General features: G+C 34.3%; 2 protein-coding genes across 3 annotated transcripts in view; both read right to left on the minus strand.

Annotated features, from left to right (window-relative positions):
* ppp3r1b (protein phosphatase 3 (formerly 2B), regulatory s1ubunit B, alpha isoform, b) overlaps positions 1-20,931 on the minus strand; it is a 33,629-nt gene extending 12,698 nt beyond the window's left edge. Inside the window, exons 1-2 of one of the 2 annotated variants that reach the window (XR_012399913.1) lie at positions 20,691-20,931; positions 6,627-6,666 (exon numbers count right to left, since the gene is read on the minus strand). Coding sequence is in view for 1 of the 2 variants with exons in the window: in NM_001004553.1 (NP_001004553.1) it covers positions 6,627-6,666; positions 20,691-20,693 (43 nt within the window). In the remaining variant the exon portion in view is untranslated. 2 annotated transcript variants of the gene reach the window in all.
* A 2,581-nt stretch (positions 20,932-23,512) lies between these two features.
* cnrip1a (cannabinoid receptor interacting protein 1a) overlaps positions 23,513-24,479 on the minus strand; it is a 12,688-nt gene continuing 11,721 nt past the window's right edge. The window contains exon 3 of the mRNA NM_001003607.2: positions 23,513-24,479. This exon is cut by the window's right edge and continues 41 nt beyond it. Within this exon, the coding sequence (NP_001003607.1) occupies positions 24,356-24,479 (124 nt within the window). The 3' untranslated portion in view covers positions 23,513-24,355.

The raw sequence follows: 24,479 nt of genomic DNA on the forward strand, positions 1-24,479 counted from the left end.
GGTTGATCTGTAATGGCTCTCTGAAAGACCCATAGCAACAGCCTGAGGGAAAGCAGCAGTGCACATGCTCATTAGTCACAGAAATGTGTCAATTTATGCAATTCCACTTGTGCGGCAGAATTTTTTGGGTTTAATTAATGGTACAACTGATCAATTTTGAGTTGATTTCATGACTTTTACTGACTAATAAGCTGAACATTGTATTCTGTATATAATTAAACATACAGTTAAAGTCAAAATTATTGCGCATTGCCGTGCATTTATACTTCTGTGCGCTGTTTGTATTCGTCTGTAGTAGCACTTCCGAAACGCTAGCTGGCAGTGAGGTGTTTATGTTCCTTGTGTCGAGTTTCTTCACTGATGTTTTTGTTCTTTCTGAATCCTCCCTTATGTTCAAGTGGCTCAAATTTGCTCAATTTGAGGTAGGAACCGGCGGATGTGCTACAATTTTAACCATGAGGTAAACACAAAACAAAACTTTCCATCTGGAGCTCCTTCACTGGACTTGACACTTGTAAACACTCGCTTCAAAAGACTCTCGGTCCCGCCCACACTCGTCAGCACTACCAAGCTGACCAATCACAAAGCTTGCGCTAAGCGTCGTTCAGGTGCGCGTTAGCAATGCCGATGGCCACGGCGAGGGCTGTGCCATAGCATACGCGTGCGCTTGACGTATAAATCAGCCTTTAGCTAACACTGTTTTATGGTTAGGAGGTAAAACATTTCTGTTTCTCTCAATATATATTCCTTTATATAAATTAAGACCATGACATGTAAATTTGTGTATATTCTGACAGCAAAACAACACAAACAAGAAATGCCACAAATTTTTAAAAATGTCACCACAAAAATCAGTCAATTTAGGCTGCAATAATCAAACTTTTTTAGCAAAAATAATAATGAATAAAAAATAAATGGCAAAATTCAGCCATTCAGCATTTGATTGCTGATAGATAAGTGAGAAAATAATTTAATTAGCAATGGAAAAATAGCCCAACAAAAACAAACAAAACACATGAAACAATGTGGAAAAAACAAATATCAGTAAAGAAAACAATAAATTGAGGAAAGCAAAGTCAAATTTAAAGTGACAAACAAAGTCCCTGATTTTAGACAAATACAAAGAAAAAAAAACTTTTTTATATAATACTTTCAATATCTAGGGCTGCATGATATAGTAAAAAAGGACATTATTTTGTTTTTCTGCAATATATAATCCAATCATTTTACAAGATGACTTAATTCATGATTTAACATCATGATGATTTTGTAGGCAAGCACATTTGCATAAAATATACAAAATGACTAAAAATATACTAAATAAAGTGAATTAAAGCACAGATGAAAACAAAACTAAGATAAAAATAAATGAATAAATAAATAAATAGTTTTATCTGGAGTCTAACAGTATTGAGGTACAAAAAAAGCTATATAATAATAATAATCAATAATCAAATGTAAAACATCACCGTATAGTCTTCATTCTATTTATTCTCAAGGAAATTGTACAGTCAAACGCCTAAAAAACACATCTAAATAAAAATCTTTCACACTATTATAGTGTCATGAACTGTGTTTGTTGGTTAATTATAATCCCAATTTGGCATTTTAGATCCTGTGATGTGACTATTGCAGATGTGCACATTGAGATATCGATGCTGAAACGATATATTGTGCAGCTCTATCTGGAAAAGACAAAAATAAAATAAAATAAAAAAAAAATCCAGAATATTCCAGAAATTCCCTGACCTGCAGGAAACCTGTTAATCCAAATGTATCTGGTCTACAAACACGATTCTGGATGATGCCACAAAAGCATTGGGTTACAGCAGTTGCTAACCGGAGGCTTTCTGATGTCCTTGTGGTTGCCAGGCAGCCATTTGACCAACAGGTGGCTCAGTTTCACAGCCACTCGTTCATTATTACCATTAGAGATTAATTACTGTAGGCTTCTCATTGGGCAGCGAGACCTACTGGGAATGATGCCATCAATCTTTGACTTTTGACCTCCCTCTGTGCTCATCATTATTAGACTGCAGGAGGATCAACCAATCGCCGGATAGTGCCTCAAATCTTGCTTTACATGCTTTCACCCTTTAAGAAGAAAGCTTCTTGTCCACTTGATATCAGGCTGACAAAAAACATCTTAAAGGGATAGCTCATGGTTATATAGTTGACATCCTTTACTAACTCTCTGCTTGTTCCAAACCAATTATATTCATTTTCCTTCGGCTTAGTCCCTTATTTATCACAGGTTGCCACAACGGAATGAACAGACATATATTCTGGCATATGTTTTACACAGCGGATGCCCTTCCAGTCACAACCCAGAACTGGGAAACACCCATACACACTCATTCACACACACTACGGACAATTTCGTTTATTCAATTCACCCATAGTACATGTCTTTGGACTCTGGGAGAAATTTTAAAGATTGTTGCAGCCGTTGGCTTCCATGGTATTTTTCCCCTACTATTCACCTTATTCTTTGCCGACGAGCGGGCGCTGCCATTTGAACCTTTTTGTCACGAGACTTCCGGTCTCATTCACTTCCATTCATTTTCAGACATTAAAAACTGCTCGTTTCACTGTTTGATGTTGCAAACTGACATTTCCTTGTTATACTATTCTACTTGGTCTGTTTAGTCATGCAAACATTTGTTTGTAGAGCAAGTAGTTTGACTGTTTTTTGCCATTTATTATTCCTAGTCATTTCCCCTATAGGCGACTAAAACAGAAGTTCTAAGACAATCACGAAAACAGGCGCACTTCCGCATTTTAGAATAAGGTCAATAGATGGCAATTGCCACAGTTTTTCCAACGTTATTCAAATTATCTTCTTTTTTGTAGAACAAAAAAACAATGAGTAAATAAATCTTTAGAGTGAACTAACCCTTTAATACGAGGTGTAAACAGGCTGATGCTCAAATACACAGAAAGAAATTTGTGTAAAATCTTCATCAGCTATTAGAAACAACAGTCACCAATGAAAGAAGCAGTCTCTATTTGCAGATTATGAAGTAATGGAAATTCATTACCTAAATTGACAGTTCACCAAAAAAACTAAATTCTTTATCTTCTTTTGTGGTTGTTAAATGTTTACTATCCCCTTTAAATGACTGCAAATCCTTTGTTTGCAGATTTTTTTTCCATTTAACGAACATTCTTAAATTGAAAAGGTATAAACGCTCACTTAAAGGGATGCATTTGATTCATGTTTTATTGCCTTACCAGCAGCATTGGCTATATTCATGGCAACACTTGAAGTAAATATTCAATATATAATTCACAATCATAACTGTTTCTCAAGCGTTCATTTTACAAAACAAATGTTCAATTAACAACAACACTGATATTAAGTCATATAAGTTGCGTATATTTGATCAATGACATACCCTAAAATTCCTTCATGAGAGACCTTTTGAAACATTTCATTTAAGATATTTTCTGAATAAAAACATTCTATAATATTATTTAAAAATATACTGTTTATTCTAACTTATAGGGATAGTTCACTACGAACTTTAAAATTCTATCATCATTTGGTCACCCTTCATTTATTCCAAACCTTTACGAGTTTCTTTTGCTGAACAAAAAATATTTTTTGAAGATTGTTGTAGTCATTGACTTTTATAGGATTTTACTACTATATTATTTACTACTATAGACGTCAATCACCACAGTTTTTCCAACAGTATTCAAATGATCCTTTTTCGTAGAACAAAAAAAACAAAAAAACAGTGAGTAAATAAATTTTTAAAGTAAACTAACCCTTTAATACGAGGTGTAAACAGGCTGATGCTCAAATACACAGAAAGAAATTAGTGAAAAATCTTCATCAGCTATTAGAAACAACAGTCACCAATTAAAGAAGTAGTCTCTATTTGCAGAAAGATTATGAAGTAATGAGAATTCATTACCTAAATGGACAGTTCACCAAAAAAAAAAAAAATTCTTTAATTTATCTTCTTTTGTGGTTGTTAAATTTTTACTATCCGCTTTAAATGACTGCAAATGTTTGGTTTGCAGATTTTTTTTTTTTTTTACAATCAATGGACATTCGTAAATTGAAAAGGTCTAAACGCTCACTTAAAAGAGATGCATGTATGTTATTCAAGTTTTAATGCCATACTAACCGCATTGGCTATAGTCATGACAACACTTGTAGTAAAGATTCAATATATAATTCACAAAACAAGTATTAAAATAGCAGCACGGTGGCGCAGTGGGTATCACAATCGCCTCACAGCAAGAAGGTTGCTAGTTTGAGCCTCAGCTGGGTCAGATGGCATTTCTGTGTGGAGTTTGCATGTTTTCCCCATGTTGGCATGGGTTTCCTCCAGGTACTCCGGTTTCCCCAAGTCCAAAAACATGTGGTAAAGGTGAATTGGGTAAGCTAAAATGACTGTGGTGTATGTGTGTATGGATGTTTCCCAGTGATGGGTTTCAGCTGGGAGGGCATCCCCTGCTAAAACATATGCGGGATAAGTTGGTGGTTCATTCCGTTGTGGTGATCCCAGATTAATAAAGAGACTAAAGAAAGGAATGAACATTAAAATGACAACAACACTGATATTCAACTATATAAGTTGCTTAAATTTGATCAATGACAAATACTCTAAAATTCCTCCATGAGAGACCCTTTGAAACATTTTCCTTAAGATATTTCCTGAATAAAAACGTTCAATAGTATCATTTAAAAATATTCTGTACATTCTCACTTAAAGGGATAGTTCACGACAAAATTTTAATTCCGTCATTATTTGGTCACCCTAAACTTGTTCCAAAAAATGTTTCTGTTCAACAGGAGAGATGATACTTTGAAGAAATCTGAAAACCTGTAACCATTGAATTACTTAGTATTTGTTTATCCTTTTATGGAAGTCGATGATTACAGGTATCAGTTTTCTTCATAATATTTTTAGTGTTCAAAAATGACAATTTAAATTGAATAAAATAAAAAGCTACAAAGTCAAACTCAATGTCAGCTTTATTGTCAATCCAACCACATGTACAGGACAGAGCGAATCGAAATTGTGTCACTCTCAGACCCTATAGGTGTCTAACATATAATATTAATACAAAAAGTAGAATTTTAAAAAGAAATCACAAAAAATACAATTACACAAATAATATAATCTAAAAATATAAGTAAAAAATACAAATTTATAAACAACACATTTACACTTACGGGACATGGCAAGGAGTGCAAACCATATTATACCTAGCGTGAGTATATGATGAGTACCTTTTCTTTTTTGGGTGAACTTTCCCTTTAAATCTTTTTAACACTATTTACTATGTCTAAAGCAGCGGACACAAACCACATAAAAAAAGAAACTATTAAAACAGGATCAACACCTCATGTTCTTCTGCCCACCCCCACCAACTCTAAAAATAAACCAGCTCTTCCTGCGGCCCAGAGACTAACCTTTACCAACTGAAGCCATTTATAGCCCTCACTTTCACAGAAGCACCCTGTCTGGTCTGGTCACATTAGCGCTGGACTACCTCCAAACCTGGAAAGCCCTGCTGATCCAAGGGATGCCCTCTTACTCATGTCTTAAGATCCAGATGCCTCCAGCATGCACGGGTGTTTATAGCACCAAAATGGACTGAGAGCTTATTCTATACACCCAAGACCTGCTAACGTACTTAATAGTCACAGTGCATGTGTGTGTTTATGTGGAGGAGTTAATGCTACCATAAAAACAGAATGCTGTGCAATAAAGCTTAAAGGTCCCCTGATTTAGTTTCATTAGTTTACTGCCACATTGGCAACTTATGGCTATTTAATGGCAAGATCAATACAGATATACATTAAGACATTAGATTTGATTTTTCAGTTCTATATGTATGCTAAAAATGTTTCCTGAAGTGCTTTAAAATGCACAAAAAAAAATCTTTACGCAGATTTTTAGCCCATTGAATCCCTTAATTTACAGTTTTTAAATTAATTTCAGTAATATTATTAGCTAATATAAAAAATGTTCATATGATTTATTTACAGTAAGTTTAGTAGATAGTATTATCTAGTAGTTTAGTATTTTACAGTATCTTTTAGTAGATATATTATAAAAGGAACTTAAAAGGAATTAAGTGGATCTAATTGGATTTGCATTGTAAACATTAAATAAAAGTTAAAAAGGTATTACTTTTTTATTTCATATATTACGTTTTAAGTTATGAAACTCCCAAAATCGTTCTTCCAAAATTCTCTGCAGAAACAGCAAAAAATATCAGCAGATTCTGTCTGGCCCTAGAGATAGCTGCGACAGGAATATGCGAAAGCGTTGCGCCACTTTAACTTTCCATTAAAGGAGCTTTGTTTGAGCTAGATGCTAACGGTCTAATCCGAATCATCTTTAATGCCTCCTCCTTCATCTTACCCCAGACATGCTCAATCATTTTCCTTAACCTTGACTGATTTCTGTGAGAATCTTGGGTCCATGCGGGTCTTCTGCAGTTATTTGTGATGATTGCGATGCAGATAGCAAAATCTACCTTCTGCTAATTTTTCCAAATGATCAACTAGCAGTATTATTTGTTGCTTTTAAAACTGAGATCAACAACAAGACTTCAGACAGTTAGTTTATGATAAGAAAACAGTCTAATATACTTACAGTGTGAGCACATCTCCAAGGGATAACTCGCCTCATTTCCCTGTAGAAAGAAAACAAGAGTCTGAATCAGCATGACCACGCACCCGAAATGTCACTTATCAATCCCACATTTACTGTAAAGCTGGTCAGAAATTGCCAACAAATGTACCTCACCCAAGCACGATATATACAGATGTAGTCAGACTTATTTGTGAAATTGTCATTCTTTTAAAATTATTTCCAACGTGTTGCTTAACAGATTTTTCCCCAACACATTTTTAAACATAATCGTTTTTTTAATAACTAATTTATTGTCTTTGCCATGATCACAGTTAATGATATTTTTTATGGATATTTTTGAGATATTAATAGTCAATTTCAAGTGCAATTTAAAGACATAACTAGGTTATTTAGGTTAACTAGGACAAAAGTGGCTTGTTTTGTAACCAATTGGGATAAAAAACCTTACAAAATTGACCTTAAATTGTTTTTAAAAAATAATAAAAACTGATTTTATTGCAGCCAAACAAAAAAAATAAGGCTTTCCAAAAGAAAAAAATATATAGGAGATTATCACATTATTGCATTAAAATCCCTTGAGAAATATTTGAAAACGAATATAAAGTTCACAGGAGGGCTACTAATTTGGACTTCCACTGTATATAAAATAAGCTACTGTTTAGTCTAATGAAACAAGGTTTTGTTTGTCCTCTCTACATGCCATGTAGCTGTCAACAGAGTCACAAGGTGAAAGGCTCCTCAGAGTCACCACTGTGGCACTTAACGTGTTTTCGTTAAGTAGCTAATCAGATTTGAAGAGCCAGTTTACCTGCTGCTACGGGGCACTAAGAACAGATTTTAAAACTGGATTGTGTTTTATTGTAGATGTAAACATACACCAAACAGACACTAGAATCAATTAGCACATTAGCAAGCATACTAAAAGGGAAACAACAGCATCCTATATTGATGAGTCGATTGATTTTACTCGTACCGATATCCACATCTAAAGCAAATGATGGCTGAATTGTCGATATTTATACTACATTCCAACTTTTCAAAAATCCCATTGAAATGTTTTTGAAAGTAGTCTGCAGACTTTGTGTTTTAAAGTAGTCTAATAGACATCTAACAGACGTCTAAACATAGACAGCTTTGTTAATACAAGACTACATTTAGTCCAAAAGATTGTGTTGCATTATATACTTGCATTTTGCAACACTCCCTGCAAGCTTTTTTGTTTTTTAAAGATGTCTAAGTGACATCTAAACATGCCGTGGTTTATACAACTACATTTGGTCTGACAATGGAAATCTAATAGATGTCTAAGAATAGACCAAAACTAGACAAGTAATCAGGAATGAATGACCACACACAGATAGTCCACTATTCTTAAGACGTCTATTCATTCTGACAGCCCAAATTTAGCCATGTTTAGATGTCTATTCATCAAACAATTGCTTATTGGATTTGTTTTAAAAAATTCCAGGGATGAGAAGTTTGCGTGACTTATTTGAGGACCGGGCGGGAGACGTGCGATTTCCAGGAGATTATCACTGGTTTGCAGGCATTATGAGTCCCACAAATCTATAGAAACTCCCGGAAGTCCTGGGACACTTGGGATGTCTGAATATCACGTTTTAAAGGGCCATGAAACCCCCTCGATTCAGCAGGGTGTTTTCACACCTCTACTTTGGAAAAAGTCAGAAAAGTGGGCGTGTCCAGCTCTGTTTAGGGGGGAGTGTCGGAGGAAGAAAAGTGGGATGGTGTGGGAGTGTCTATTTGGGCACGCGCAAGTTTCAGAGTCAAAATACACACAAACACACAGGAGAAAGTGAGGGTGTTTAACCTACATGGACATGTGTAGTCGAATTATTTGCCAAATTATTAAATGGGTGACTTTAACTGCAGTTTGGCTCTTTTATTCAGGGAATTCATTCATGCCCCTCGCGACAAACGAGATATTTAATTCGAGGAACTGCTCTAAGCGTGTATTTTTCATGCAATGTTTGATACCGCACGGCGAATGAGAGAAAAAAACCCTCCGCATTTCCCGGAAACTTAGATGCACACGGCAGGTAGCGTCAGAAAGTCGCGTGTGTTATTCCGGTCACAAAATGCGGTAAAAACCCTACACGAGGTTAAAGTTTGGTTGTGGTGCGATACGAACAAACTGAATAAACAAAGAGCACTGGTCGCTCACTTACCAAATCTGTAAAGACAGGACAATCACCAGCAACTAGAGCCGCGTCTTTATGAAGAGAATACTACAAGGGAATCCGGATCTCAGCGTTTGCAGATGAGAACAGCTCTAAGGTAAACAATAATCCTCCTTAGACACGTAAGTTATTGTTGTCGAGCATCGCGTACACTGTAATCCACACGTGAGTCTGAGCTCTCACAGAGAGAAAACGAAACTTAACTGTAGCAAACTATAAAAGCAACACTTCACGCTTGTTTTGCCAACACAACGTGGTGTGTCTGTAGTCTAAGCACTGTGACAGTAATGAATATTAATGAAGTTGCACAATAGAGCGCGCTGATTGGTTTGAACCAAGCCTTACTCATGCATTAATGCATCACACTGTAAGACGTAATAAGACACACTCTGGTACAGACTCCCAGTCTGCACGCTGGAATACACGCTATTATGTCATGACCGTGACGCAGCTTCAAAAATTAGTTTCAAACCGGAAGTACGAATTTGCTTGAAATAACGCAAAAACAACCAATTTACACTTTTTAGTGAAATATAGGTGTCCTAATAGTGTTTTTAGCAGTGTGGGACACATATCCGACTGTCAACAGCTCAAATAATGTGTTTTGGTGTTTCGTGACACTTTAACGACTGTAGTGAGATGCGATTCAGCGGTACAACCTTCATAAACTTTCCAACATGCACAGCTCTCTGCCAGGAGCTCGGAAGAGGGCATGACAGCGTGTGGCTCTGTGTGTGTGGCTGTGTGTGGTCACGTGATGTGCGTTTTCAGCGGATGGAGGGCTGTTCAAAAATGCTAGGTAAAACAGTGTGGATGTGGATTATTTTTGTTCTAAAATGCCAATTTAACACAAAGACGTATTAGTGCAAACGGCCCGAGTGTGTATTTTTCGCCAGCGGGTTTGTGATGGGGGCGGGGCGATGGATTGCAGTGCTGGCTCAGCATCGTGTTGTCTATTGGCCCACTTATAAGTCTACATTTGGTCAGTCAGTGAAAATTGAACAGACGTCTAAGAATAGCCCAAAACTATGATAGTGATCAGGAATTGAATGACTACACTCAGTCTAGTCTACTATTCTCAGACATCTATTAGATGTTTTTCTGACTGCCCAAAATTATCTATGTTTAGATGTCTATTAGACATCTATTATTCATCACAAAACTGCTTGGTGGACTTAAAAAAAAAAAAACTATATTAAATGGTGACAAAAAAAATTTCACAGAGTATTACAACACTCCCAACAAGCCGTTTTGTGTTTTAAAGAAGTCTAATAGACATCTAATAGACGTCTAAACATAGACAAGGCTACATTTGGCCTGAGTGAAAACCTAATAGACATTCAAGAACAGCCCAAAACTAGACTTGTCCTAGACATCTATTAGATATTTTTCTGATAGCCGAAATTTAGATGTCTATTAGACGTCTATTCACCACAAAATTGCTTGCTGGGCTTTAAAAAAAGAGACTGGTTCATTTATAGTCAAAGAAAACTCAATCAAAAACTTGATAACAGTTGGCAAAAATGTACATAATATAATGCAAACACTTTCTTTATGTAAATAGGTCACTTCATCTGCCCAACCGATGATGTCAACACCACACATATGCAAATAAGGGTGTTTCAGGAGTTTAGTATAAATGGTCCGCATTTAAAAAAAATCTTCATTAACCTCACATAAATTTTGAGCAGTGTTAAACATGAAGCAAGATAAGCAAGGATTTTGTTTATTAGGGGTTTAAAATGGTTAATTATTTCAAGTCTGAAATGTCCTTGATACCATCCAGGCACTTCTTTGTTATACTACTATTAGAGTAGAAATGCAAACTGCAATCAGCCAGTTTAGAAATCAGGCCAGCCTATGATCATCACCACCCTCTTTCAGCACACTGGGACATGCAGAAATAGCAGGAGACAGAGAAAAGAGGAGAATTTACCATGACAGAGAGATGGAAGTTGAGAAGAAGAGGAAGAAAAGACCAATGAAGAGACGCGAATGGGGACAGCAGTGCTAAAAAACATTCTATCTATTATTAAAGCACTTCTGCCCTCAAAAAATGTTAAAAGATTGAAATTATTAAAATGGGTATACTATCATTGCAAAGTTTGGGGTAAGAATGAATTTCACAAAAATGATTATGATTTTTACAAAATATTTTAATATTTTAATTGTTAAAATGTTGTAATTATTATTATACAAATATATCAGTTTTTATACAAATTTTTACTTTTTTTATATTTACCAAATTATTTTAATTATAAAAGATCTTGACAACTGTTTTTCACATAAAAAAAAAGAAATTACATTTTTTTAAATTGGACTAAAAAATAATACTAAACTAAATAATAAATGTTTATTTGGTAACATATCTAAGAAATAGACTAAATCCAGCTGTAACATTACATCATAGAATTTAACAACACTCCTAAATATATTTGAAAATCTTTTTCAGCACAGTTTTCAGATGACAAAACAAAAGATACGAACAGAAGGCAAGATTTTAGCCAGTAGGCGTGACGTCCTGAACAAAAACCAGTTGTTTCCCACTGGCTAGTGGGTTGATAAAATCAAGAGTTGTGTGCCGAAGGCCTGTTCTGACTTGCAACTCAATGTAGAGCAGAACAGATAAACTAGGACATCACCGTGCCTAGAAACTTCTACCGCAACTTCCAGAATATCTAGAGCTCGCTATTAGAGTTTATAGCCTAGTTTTGGAGCATTTCACAAGGGTAAATGAAAAAGAATATCCTAAAAAACACTGAAGTGCTACAATTGTATTCTAATATTAAAATTCATCCACACTTAAAGGGATAGTTCACCCAAAAATGAAAATTTCCAATTAACTTAGTCACTCAAAGGTCATCCAAGATGTAGGTGCTATCTTCAGTAGAAAATTTAAAATTCGTGGTTCTTGTTGATTCATATAATGACAGGGAATGGTGACCGGTTCAATGTACACTGACCGGCCACTTTTTTAGGTATGCACAATATTGCAAATTTCTGATCAGCCAATCACATGGCAGCAACTCAATGCATTTAGGCATGTAGACATAGACAAGACGATCTGCTGCAGTTCAAAGCGAGCATCAGAATGAGGAAGAAAGGTGATTTAGAACTAGGTGACATTGAACTAGCCATGGTTGTTGGTGCCAGACTGGCTAGTGCGTGTACTAGTATAGTGTACCTAATAAAGTGGCCGGTGAGTGTACATCAAAAGTACAATAATACAACAAGAATCACCAAAGACCACAAACTCAGCTCAAAATCTTCTTTACTGTTCTACTGAAGAAGAAAAAAAGCCACCTACATCATGGATGACATTGTGGGTGAGCAAATTAACAGGAAATCTTAATTTTGAGGTGAACTATCCCTTTAAGAGGAGGTAGTAAAAGAGGTGTATATTGTATGCATAAGTTTACACGTATGGTTTGGAAGTAGATTAAACCAGCAGGTCACTAATGTACTGTATGCAAACACAGCCACTTTAGTCTCTCTCTCGCTAAAATTAGTAAACGCACTCACATGCACTAGAAACAGCCAGTGTTTTGCTACAGCTAGTATAGGTTAGCTGAGGTTGAGTGGCTGTGCTATTTTAACTTTAGTAATGGAGAGACAGCAAATTAACTTAAAGTGGATTGAGGGTTTAGGATTACTTCATCTGGTTATATGGTCAAAAGCTTGCGCAAGCAAAGAAAGACACCTAAAAAGACGGAGGAAATGGAATTAAAATGACACGTTGGATAGAACGTAACAGAATGTAATAGAATGTTCCGTTGCGCTACACTTTATGACATTACTGCATTTTCAATCACTGCCAACATCCAATCAGGACTTTCCTTCAGCACACATCTATTAAGGAGGATCATCTGAGCCAATTGGCATCTGGACAGACATCTTTATTTTCATTACCAAAGCATTTTTTCAGTGAGAAAACCCATGTTTTCAGCCTTCTGTTTGAAGAAGTTCTTTAATAGCTGTCTGAAGCTGTTTTAAAGGGATAGTTCAACCAAAAACATACATTTACTCACTGTTTAGTGGTTCCAAACCTTTAAGTTTCTTTCTTCTGTTAAACACGAAATAAGATATTTTAAAGAGAACTGAAAACATGTAATTATTGACCTTCATAGTGGGAAATCAAATACAATATGGATGTCAGATTACAGATTTTCAGCTTTCTTCAAAATAGCTTTGTGTGTGTGTGTGTGTGTGTGTGTGTGTGTGTGTGTGTGTGTGTGTGTGTGTGTGTGTAAATTCTCATTTTTGGGTGAACTATACCCTTTTTTTTTCAGGGAATGTAATAATGGAAAATGAACACACAAATCACGCTTGTATCTCTAAACATGAAGTCAACTATTTATTTTTAGCGCTGCCTACCCATATTTTAGCCCCTCCTACTCCAATGAAACACCAACAATATTGTAATTCATTCAATCTGCCTATAAGATCTGAAAATGGCTGCTTATTTATTGTATGTATGTACCAAATGAATTCACCTTTACGGCTGATTTATACTTCTTTTTGCGTTTGGTCTGGCACAGCCTTCACAGGGTCGCAGACCCCTCACCTTTCAAAAATTTTTAACTACACGTTGCAACGACGCAAGCTCTGTGATTGGTCGGCTTGTTAACGTTGTTGAGTGTGGGCGGGGCCAACAAGCCCAATGGAGCAATTGTTTACAAGAGTGGAGTCCCGTGAAGGAGCTCCAGATGGAAACTTTTGTTTTGTGTTTACCTTATGAATAAAGCTGTTGCACAAACACCTTTTTGCCTCTAAATGAGCGAGTTTAAGTTACTCAACACTAAGGAACATAAAAAGTACTGCCCGCAAGCATTTCGGAAGTGTTATCGCAGAGCAACACAAACAGTACGCGGAAGAATAAATGCATAGCTACGCACAAGGCATGCACCGTGGGTCACTAAACGCAGAAGTATAAATCAGCCTTTACTTAAACCAAATTAGGGTAAAAGATGGACCTATTTGGACATATTTTTCCATATTTTACCCAAATTTAGATTGAAACAACTTAGCATGTTATACATTGGGCATTTCTCCAGTAATTTCTTTAATTGGATGCAAAAACAGAAGAAATTATTTTACTATGTATGTTTCATTGCAATTTAAAAATGATTGATCATTCATTCATTCTTTTTACGGCTTAGTCCCTTTATTATTCTGGGGTAACCAGCATATGTTTCAAACAGCGGACGCCCTTCCAGCTGCAACTCAGTACTGGGAAACCCCCACAAGCTCTTGCATTTACCCATATACACCACGGCCAATTTAGCTCATTCAATTCACCTGCGCTGCATGTCTTTCGACTGTGGAGGAAACCGGAACACCCGGAGGAAACCCACACCAACACGGGAGAACATGCAAACTCCACACAGAAATGCCAACTGGCCCAGCCAAGGCTCGAACCAGCGACCTTCTTGCTGTGAGGCGACAACGCTACCCACTGTGCCACCCAATGATTAATCAATACTACAAAATAACTGTTTAAGAAACAACAATTCCCATGCAAAGTTGATGAAAATATAGTGTTAATTGGCTTTTATTTATGAAGATAACCTAAGATAATCAATATTGGCGTGAATGATTTAGGATCAGGCTTAAAAATTACTTTATATAGAATCTTTATGCATTAAATTCAGCATATTTGTATATATTTTCCCTATTAAAAAATGCATTGCTCTTTGTATATTTGTTTATTAAGCCAATTAGTAACTAACAACATGTACGTTTAGCTTTTCTTAATGCATTTTTTTTCATGTCAAAACCTATGCCACTTTTACACCATGATCAGCACAGGAAATGTGTAAAAGATCCTGTCTGATTATGTCTGGGCTTGATCGCAAGACAACACAGAGGAAATCTTCAGGTCTTAATTCATTTGACGATTTTCTAGGGATGGTAGTGTCTGGAACTAGGCTAAATCTGGATCAGAGAAGCAAGTCCTTGAAGAATCTAATGCATCCCAAGTATGCACACTTTTCTATTCTTTGGATCGACCAACACCGAGCTTCTTCTTTTAGGGTGATTTGTGCTGACACACAGATATGCAGACTGAAATTCTCCTGTTAACTGATACCAGCAGCTGATTAAAAGTGTTCATTACTAGGGGTGTAACGATACACCAAATGGTTCGGTTCGGTTCAGTTTTGGAGCCACGGTTTGGTTCGGTTTCTGTTTGCTCTGGGGTTAGGGTTGATGTCATCTTTACAGCAATGCTAAGGAACAATAGATTCACTTAATAACAAGAACATCTAAACTTTTTTCTTTATTAATTTTGCCATCACATGTTAGTACAGTCAGGATACCCGAGTAAACAACACAAATTAAATAAATACCTCCAACATAGACTAGTCAGAAAAAACTATTTTCAGTATAGGGAAGAATGCGGCGCACGGCGCTAAATGCCTTTTTTTTCTTTTCATCAGTTTTTAGCGAGGTAAGAGGTTTTTAATGAGTTAGAATTGTTTTGTTATATTTCTTTCTTTTGTTTGGCTTTACTGTCACCTTATTCGAGTTTAACTGATTTTGTCTGAAACTTTGTTTAAATTTGCTAGTTTATTATATTATTTTTATTAGTGTAAATATTTTTCTTTTTAGTATATATTTGGGTATTATTCTGGTTTCACTTTTGTACATTAAATGAATTTTGTTGGCAGTTCTGTTGTCAGTCTTTTGCTTACACCCTTGTATTGTGAAATTATCATAATAATCCTTATAAGTAAGTTTCGTGAAAGTTAGGACAGATAGGCGTGCGCTTCGTCTACAACACCAATTCCATTCCTGTACCCCACTGGAAAACCAAAATGTTCCCACACAGGGGACTTAAATGTGTCTGCAGGATCTGCAATCTTAATATATGCGAAGCAGCCATCTTGCGTATACAGTAACCGCTCACTCAAGTCACATGACATGACATGCACTTGAAAAATACTAGCTTTAAAATATAATATTTAGAACAAAAGCTCATCATTACTTATACAATTTAATCAAATGTAATAAAATACAGATGCATTTAAATTGGTTTAATTAGTTAGAGACAAGTGACGTCAACAACAATGGGCAGCAGGGGGCGTAGGAGTACCACGAGAGTTTTGCGATACGCATTGTGGTTGGTATCGTGATATTTCGGTTCGCTTTGTAATATCGTTCTACCCCTATTCATTACCACAAGCAACTTTTACTGTTGTTTATTCCGCGTTTTCTGTCGTTAACTATACATCTATCTGTATTGTATCATCCACACTGCCCATGATAACAATTCAGTGTAAACCCAAGCTAAATTTAATGCTTAAAGGGGCAGTTCACACAAAAAAAAACATATTCTAAAGAATGTCCTAAAAATCAGCCACTGACATCAATAACGGGACAAAAAAATACTATGGAAGTCAATGGTGGTTTTTCCAAAACAAGTAAAAAAAACATAAGCAGGATGAGTAAATGATGACAGCATTCATTTCTGGGTGTCTATCCTTTTAAAGCATACAAATTAGTACACATATAACAGAGTTGCTACCCGATAAATGAATCCAATTCTCTCAAAAAGCAGGCCAAAAAGCTGAACATGCAACAATCCACGAAAATAGTTATGATAGCAAAATAAATATCAATTTCCCTTATCTTTTGTTGTGAATGTTTTTTAAAGGCAGCGCAAACAATCAAATTCCACTAACTGGTTACACGATTTATTTAAAAGATTAAATAAAAAAATTCGAGGGAATGACATCAGACGCGGTACAGAGTTTGTTGTTGTGTTAGAGATATGTTATATTGATTACATATTATATATATTATTATATAATGCTTTCAGCGTGTTATAACAGCTTGTCACCCAGTGATAGGCAGTAATTCGGTAAAACTAACGTAGAAGTGAGCATTTTTAATTAGGTCCTCACTCCATTCAGCTCTTATGATGGCTGTTAGCCAAAGACGTCTGCGGATGGCATTAAAAGCAGTGTGGTGGATTCAAGAAGAGATGACTGTTTTGCTTTTTATTATAATTATTGTTAATTATTTTTTTATTTTATTATTATTATTATTATTATTATTATTACTATTATTATTAATAATTTATCTTTTGTGTTAAGATGCACCTCTTCTGTATATTCCTTCTTTTGGATGTTGCCAAGCCTCTCATGTTAGATGATAACATATGGACTGAACTAATATGGTACACTCTGTTTTCTCACCATCAACTCTGGAATGATAAAAAATGTTATTTTTATGTTTTTTTTCCTTTTTCTTTTTTTTCAATGTTGCAGTTGTGATAGGATAGGGGTAATGTAATGCTTTAAATTGTAAATGCAAAAAAAAAAAAAAAAAACAGTGTGGTGTATGGTAAAATTTAAGTTGTCTATATTTGGACTTCTGAATTTGGCATCCTACCGCACAACACGACATGTTTGCTATTGCAACTGGTCTTTTTTGCAACTGTATGCGCAGTTGCCATTCACGCTAGTGCTGCACACTACTGTTATTGAGTATTGCGATAGCGATACTTCTTTTAAACATTACACTTCCCTAGAAAGATGTGATTTTATGAGCTATGTTATTAATCAGCTATCAAATTATTTTAAATTCAGACTAAAAAAAAGATGGAATTTTTATCAATACCAATAACTTCTAACTTTAGATTTGGAGACTGATAGCTGATATCAGTCGATAAACACATTTATTACTGCTTAAATTTTTCTGCATGATTGCAAAAACAAAAGGCAAGTGCATACAGTGAACAACTGATATTATTTTAAAACCAACTCCAAGAAAGCGTAAACTGATGCCAAAACTTTATAAACAAACTATTCTTTTTGGCCAACTTTGTTTTCTATAAATAAAATGCTGCCTAAAATAAAAATGCAGAAATAAAGCTACCAAGTCAATGAACATCAACCAAACAGGTAGAAAACGGCAGGCCTGTGAGGTAGTTTAACCGGTGGAAAAATACAGAATTTTAACGGCTTAAAGATATCGGGCTAATTAATTTAGTTACCAATAATGATAACATTAAAAATAGCACTTATCTATATTGACTTGGGCACCAATATATCATGGATCCCAACTAAAATCTTCAAATACAGATTTTTAACATACATCATAATCTACTGTAAAATTACACAAATCTGTTTAATCAAAATTATATCAGAAAAGCTCACAAATTTATCAACTCAGAAATATCTATTCAAAGCTGTATCTTTGTCAAAAAATTGTATTAGAAAACTTATTAACTCAGCTTTCATGTGATTCATAAATTTTAATTTCTGATTGCCACGTATGACTGGTTTTAGAATGCACAATGTATTGTTTCAGCATTGATATTGCAATTTGCGAAACCACAATACTTGCATCGATTTGCACTTTTTGTAAGAAACACTTCTACGTTTCTATATAGATAGCTCTTTTACACCTTTTTATACTTTGTTTGTACTTTGTACTACAGCCACATACTATACCTCGAAATTCTTGAAATACTTTGTGTTTGCTTTATTTTCTATTGCAGAACGAGAACATCTATTTCTCCATAATTTAGATTCTATTTTTATTATTATTAAGGCTGGGTGATATTGCAAAACAAATTATCACGATATCATGTTTCCAATCATTATATATCGATAATTATTAAATATTTGTTAACAATCCATTTAGGAATATTAGGATTTTTTCAAATTTATTTAACCACTTTATAACAATTTACCAACATTACTAAGGCCAATAGATTTAATAGTCAAAAACAAAAATACTATAATCAAAAACAAATATATATTTACTAACGCAAATAGTCTTAATTGCCAAAAACAAAAATATTAGTCAAAAACAAAAAAATATTTACTAACGCAAATAGTTTTATAGTCAAAAGCAAAAAATATTATAGTCAAAAAAAAAATATATTTACTTAGGCAAATAGTTTAAAGTCAAAAACAAAAGATATTGATATTCTGTCAATATCGACAAAACTTTTTTTATTGATACTGACAATGGTGTTCAGTACAATAAATATCAATACTGATCGCCCAGCCCTAATTATTATTATAAATTAAGGTAAAGTTGGTTTTATCTCCACACATTTAGACTTTCTTCTTAGGTAATATATTTTCAGAAAAGCATTCTTTGCAAATTCTAAATTGAAAAATAATATTTGCAGCCAACGACTATCAATGTAAAACACTGTTCAGTAAATTAAATAGTCCTAATGTTGATTTGAAGTCATAATACATGCCATTTCAGACTGAATATTTAAAGTACATGCATCATGTGACAATTTGTCACTGTCCAAAAATGAATGAATGTGTGAATATAAAACCAACTTTACCTCAATTTATTATTATTATTTAAGGTGTATGACTATGTGACAAATGAAATTAGAATTTGTAAAGAGAGTCTAAATCAGAGATGCCCAAAGTAGGGCTTCCAGGCCGAAGTTGGCCCATGGTAACCTTTGCTTTGGCCCACCGTCCCATCTAAAAAGTTATGGGGAGGTGGTTTGGGCGAATGCCTTTAATAGAGATCGTCATTTCGAATTCAATGTAAACTTTGGTTTCTTTGTTTTATTGCTGAGCTACAAAAAAACTGAGATTAAATTGTTAAATAAAATTTTGTAAATGAATTAGACTTTAAAACTGTAAACAGTCACTTGACAGAGGACTAGCATATTCAGCATTGAACTCTATTGCGTTATAAATGTTTCCGTTTATGTTTTTAGGGTAACAGTTCATTCGTAAGTTCATCATAACATGTTAAAGATGATACTGGGTTAGTTAATATGATTTAAAACATTTTCTAGTTTTTATTTTTTTGTATTATTGAACAAATTAGCAGATTCCCCCAGGCAAATTAATTGTAAAACAGTTTGCTATTAAGCATGGGCCGGTATTAGATTCTGACAGTATGATAACCTTGAATAAAAATATCACGGTTTCATGGTTTGACGATATTGTGAATTCCACTGTAATATATGCTCTTTTTTAATGTCAGGGTAAAAAAACAAAAACGTTTTCCCTTTTTTAAACACAATATAATTTAGTTTCGGAAACATTTAAAATATTTTGGAACAGTAAACATGTCAGGCTGAATAATTCAAATTAATCATTGACTTTTGCTGTCTTCATTCCTTTCAAAAACACAGATATCAGATTTAAAATGGCATTTTTTATGTATCTTTTCTGCTAAAGATACTGTTGTCCTAAAAAAAAAAAACCAAAAACAAATAAATAAAAAAATCAAACATGCCATAGGAAAATGAAGGCGGTTTAAAAACCTTGGTAAACCGTGAAAACGGTTATCGTCCCATGCCCATTTGCTATACTGTACATTGGGCACACAATCCTCAATCAGGTTTGCTTTTTGGCCCTTTATAAGAAAAACTTTGGGCACCCCTGCTCTAAATGATGACAGAATTTCTAAATCATTCTATTGGACTGCTAAAAAAGTAATTCCTATCTTAAAATTAATGGCCCAGCAAACTCAATCTTTTCCAGAGAACCAACCAGTCGATTCAAGTTGTCAAGCAATCTATTTCACAGGCAAACCAGCTCTCGATCAGCCTGACAGCGGTATCGATTGAGCAGCAGTGTTTCTTTTCAAGCAGCCACGCCATCACATTCACCCACAAATACAGTATCTAGACTGAAATCTGAAATAAATCGCTGTTTTCCTTGTGTGTTTCAGTGTTCACAGCGCAACCGAGGCTGAACGTGGGCCACAAACTGACAGCAATGGCTCTGTTTTATCAACAGCGGCTTTGATCACGACACCGCGAGCGCGTTTGCAGTCTGTCACGGCACCAGAGAACCGACATATCGATCCAAAAAGCGGATAGTGTGTGATATTTAATACTTCGGAAGCGAATGAGATTGATTCTTACCATTGTGTGGCCGGGTTAAGTCCTCGCCTTGTGCAGAATCTGACGGCTCTGTGCGCGCGCTCGCGGTGACGGTTGGTTTTTCTGAGCGAGGAAGCTGCGCTCGGGGTTTCTTGTCCGTTATTTCGGTCGACGGATAACGGGTTGACTGCGGTGGATTCGGTAGGTCCGCTGTGGAAGGGGAAGAGAAGAGGCAGAGGGTTGAGTTGGTGTGTCGGTGGCGGAGAGAGAACCGGAGGGAGGGAGCGAGACTGACTGGAGGGGGAGGGGCGTTAGAACCGCACATCCGGGCACTTTCATCTTATTTTCTCCCCTCACTGTAAGCACTATGGTATTTTTAATTCAATGTACACATCCACAATCAGGAGATCAATATAAGAGAGATGCAAAAGAGGAAAAACACTAATTACTTCAGCTGCAGAAAGAAAAAAGAATAACAAAACAAAAATGGGGTAAGTAAATTACAATTGTATAAATGTGTATGAAAATAAATAAATTAAGACCATTAAAGGAAAGCTATCAAACTCAACAGACGACAGCTCTTCATATAGAACCAAGAATCTGACACATGTTTTTGTTGTTAAACATACGGAAAGATTTGAGCAGTGAGTTAACTTTAATCAGAAAATGTCGAGAAGCAGGTACTAAAGCCATGCATTTTTGTTTATATATATAAAAAAATTCCAAACAAGATAAAAAAAGTTGAAGATAAATTCTTTAGATTTATGTGAAGATTCTGAGTAATAACAAATAATTTCTTTTAAACTAAAAGATTGTGCAAAGGTAGGAGGGGTATTCAAATAATGATACAGGTCAAACCAAAATTTCTGAATGAATTCACACATACAAAATAAATGTATTAAAGTTTCATCATCCTTAGCACAAAGTGTACAACTACTCGGACTATCAACATATTTGGAAAAAAATGAGTTAGCCGGATATATTTAATGCAATATTTTAAAGTAGATTTCTTTAGTTTTATTAGAAAGTAGTTATGAGGCAAGGCAACAACACATGTATGACTTTTTATCTATTCTGTTTTAACTTTTTTTGTCTTGAGTTTTATACATTTACATATATATATATATATATATATATAAATTTTTATTTTAAGGTCAAAATTATTAGCCCCTTTAAGCTATATTTTTTATTTTTCCAGATAGTCTACAGAACAAACCATCATTATACAATAACTTGCCTAATTATCCTAACCTGCCTAGTTAACCTAATTAACCTAGTTAAGCCTTTAAATGTCTCTTTAAGCTGTATAGAAGTGTCTTGAAGAATATCTAGTCAAATATTATGTATTGTCATCATGACAAAGATATAATAAATCAGTGATTAGAGATGAGTTATTAAAACTATTATAATTAGAAATGTGCTGAAAAAATCTTCTCTCTGTTAAACAAAAAATTGGGGGAAAAATAAACAGGGGGGTTAATAATTCAGGGGGTCTAATAATTCTGACTTTAACTGTAAATAGTTGTTTATTAATATAGCTAAAGTATTTATTTACAATATATATTTACAGTGTTTTGTGCCCTAGATCTATAGTTCTTATATATATATATATATATATATATATATATATATATATATATATATATATATATATATATATATATATATATATATATATATATATATATATATATCTGTTATCTATTTATTTATTTTTTAAATGTATTGAAATGTACATATTTATTACTATAAAACATTTATTTTCTTCAACATTTTTATATTTTTCTATTTCGCCTTATTTTCTATCCTTAATGTACGATGGCTAGCACAAATATTTGCATTGTTACTGCTGAAAAAAATGATGTCGTATGTAACATCTTTTATCTATTCTGTTTTTTAAAAATGTCTTGAAATCTACATTTTTATTACTATAAAACCTTTTGTTCATAACATTTTTATTTATTTATTTTTTTTAATTTTGCCTTATTTTCTATTCTCACTTTGGGTAAAGGCTACACAAATGTTTGCAGTTGATTCAGAATTATCAGCCCCCCTGCATAATGAGGCCCCTTGTTTATTTTTTCCAAAAATTCTGTTTAATGGAAAAACGATTGTTTCAACACATTTGTAAACATAATCGTTTGAACAATAATTTATTTCTAATAACTGATTATATATATATTATAATATATATATATATATATATATATATATATATATATATATATATATATATATATATATATATATATATATATATACAGTGAGAGTAAAAAGTATTCGATCCCTTGCTGCTTTTGTTGTTTTGCCCACTAATAAAGACCTGATCATTCTGTACTTTTAATGGTCGATGTATTCTAACATGGACAGAATATCAAAAAGAAAATCCAGAAAATAACTTTAAAGAATATATATTAATTGATTTGTAGTATTTCATTGAGGGAAATAAGTATTTGATCCCTCAAGCCAAAAGCACCTAATACTTGGTGGCACAGCAAGTATACACTGTATGTTTATATATATATATATATATATATATATATATATATATATATATATATATATATATATATATATATATATATATATATATATATATATATATATATCAATAGCTATAAAACTATATTATAAAATATGAAATATTGCAGAATAAATTGTGTATAAATAAAAATCTAAAAATATTCGATTAGCTTGCATCATATTACTTCACAAAATAGCTTCACATGATGGATTTTATATATTATGATCTAGTTATAGTTATTAAACCAATACGCTTGCTTTAAAATAACCACCACATTATTTATTGCAGATTTCATTCTTCTTTCTTGTTGTCTTTTATTAACCGGTGGTGTATTTATATAACTGCAGTGTATTTATTAAAACAGAACAGAACATCAATCAACGAGGTCATTTATATTCTTACAAAAAGTCAAAAGTTTGGCTCAAAGTCACAGAAAAATCACACATAGGCACCGCACGAGCAAACAAACAACCAATACAAGATTCAAAATAGGCAGAGAATTAAATTAAACATAAAAAAAAAAACCAGAACTAACTTCATTCCAGTGAACTAATGCTTCTGTGAAGAAATAGGCAGCAGTTTAATAAATATAGCTACAACACCAACACACAATGGGAAATCAACAAACATCCATTCACACCATACAGAAACGCACCTTTCACAAATAAATAATCGCTCAATATTAACCCACCTGCCTTTTATAATAGTATATCATAAATACTAATGTAGATTGCCACGTAGAGCCTGTGTACGTTCATACAGCACCTTTTTTTGAGCAAGCATCGAGCAAGCTTTGAGCAAGCATTGCACTGCCCGTCTCTAAAACAGAAAATCACAGAGTTAAACACAAGCTGTTTTCTCATCCGAGTTTCGTTTTTGTAACCATAATCGATCAGGTATACAGCCAAAAGATTAAAACGCCATCCCCATGAAGATATTCACCCAAACGTTCACACATATCTCCATTTTGTTCCCTTGTTATTATTTTCAAAGAGCCATAAATAAATGTTTGTATATCATGCATGACCTGTGGTTGAACGAATAGACGCATTGCTTGAGTTTGTGAATTGATACCCTGACGGATCGCTTGTGTGGAGCTTGTAATATTCAGTTTCTTTGACTGATGCTGTCGGTCTCACACACAGCGATGGTTATTCGGGGTGTTTTCGCTGGTGCTGGTGTTTTACTGGAAGACCTCTTTGTTTATCCACATGAGGCTGCGGGTCTCGTTGGGTTTGGCCTCGTACTCGATGCAGTTGAAGCTGTTGCCGAAGTTGCAGTGCTCTCTCTTGTAGTAGTTGTAGTAT

This window comes from Danio rerio, chromosome 1, assembly GCF_049306965.1.
Source record: "Danio rerio strain Tuebingen ecotype United States chromosome 1, GRCz12tu, whole genome shotgun sequence".
NCBI classification, from domain to species: Eukaryota; Metazoa; Chordata; class Actinopteri; order Cypriniformes; family Danionidae; genus Danio; species Danio rerio.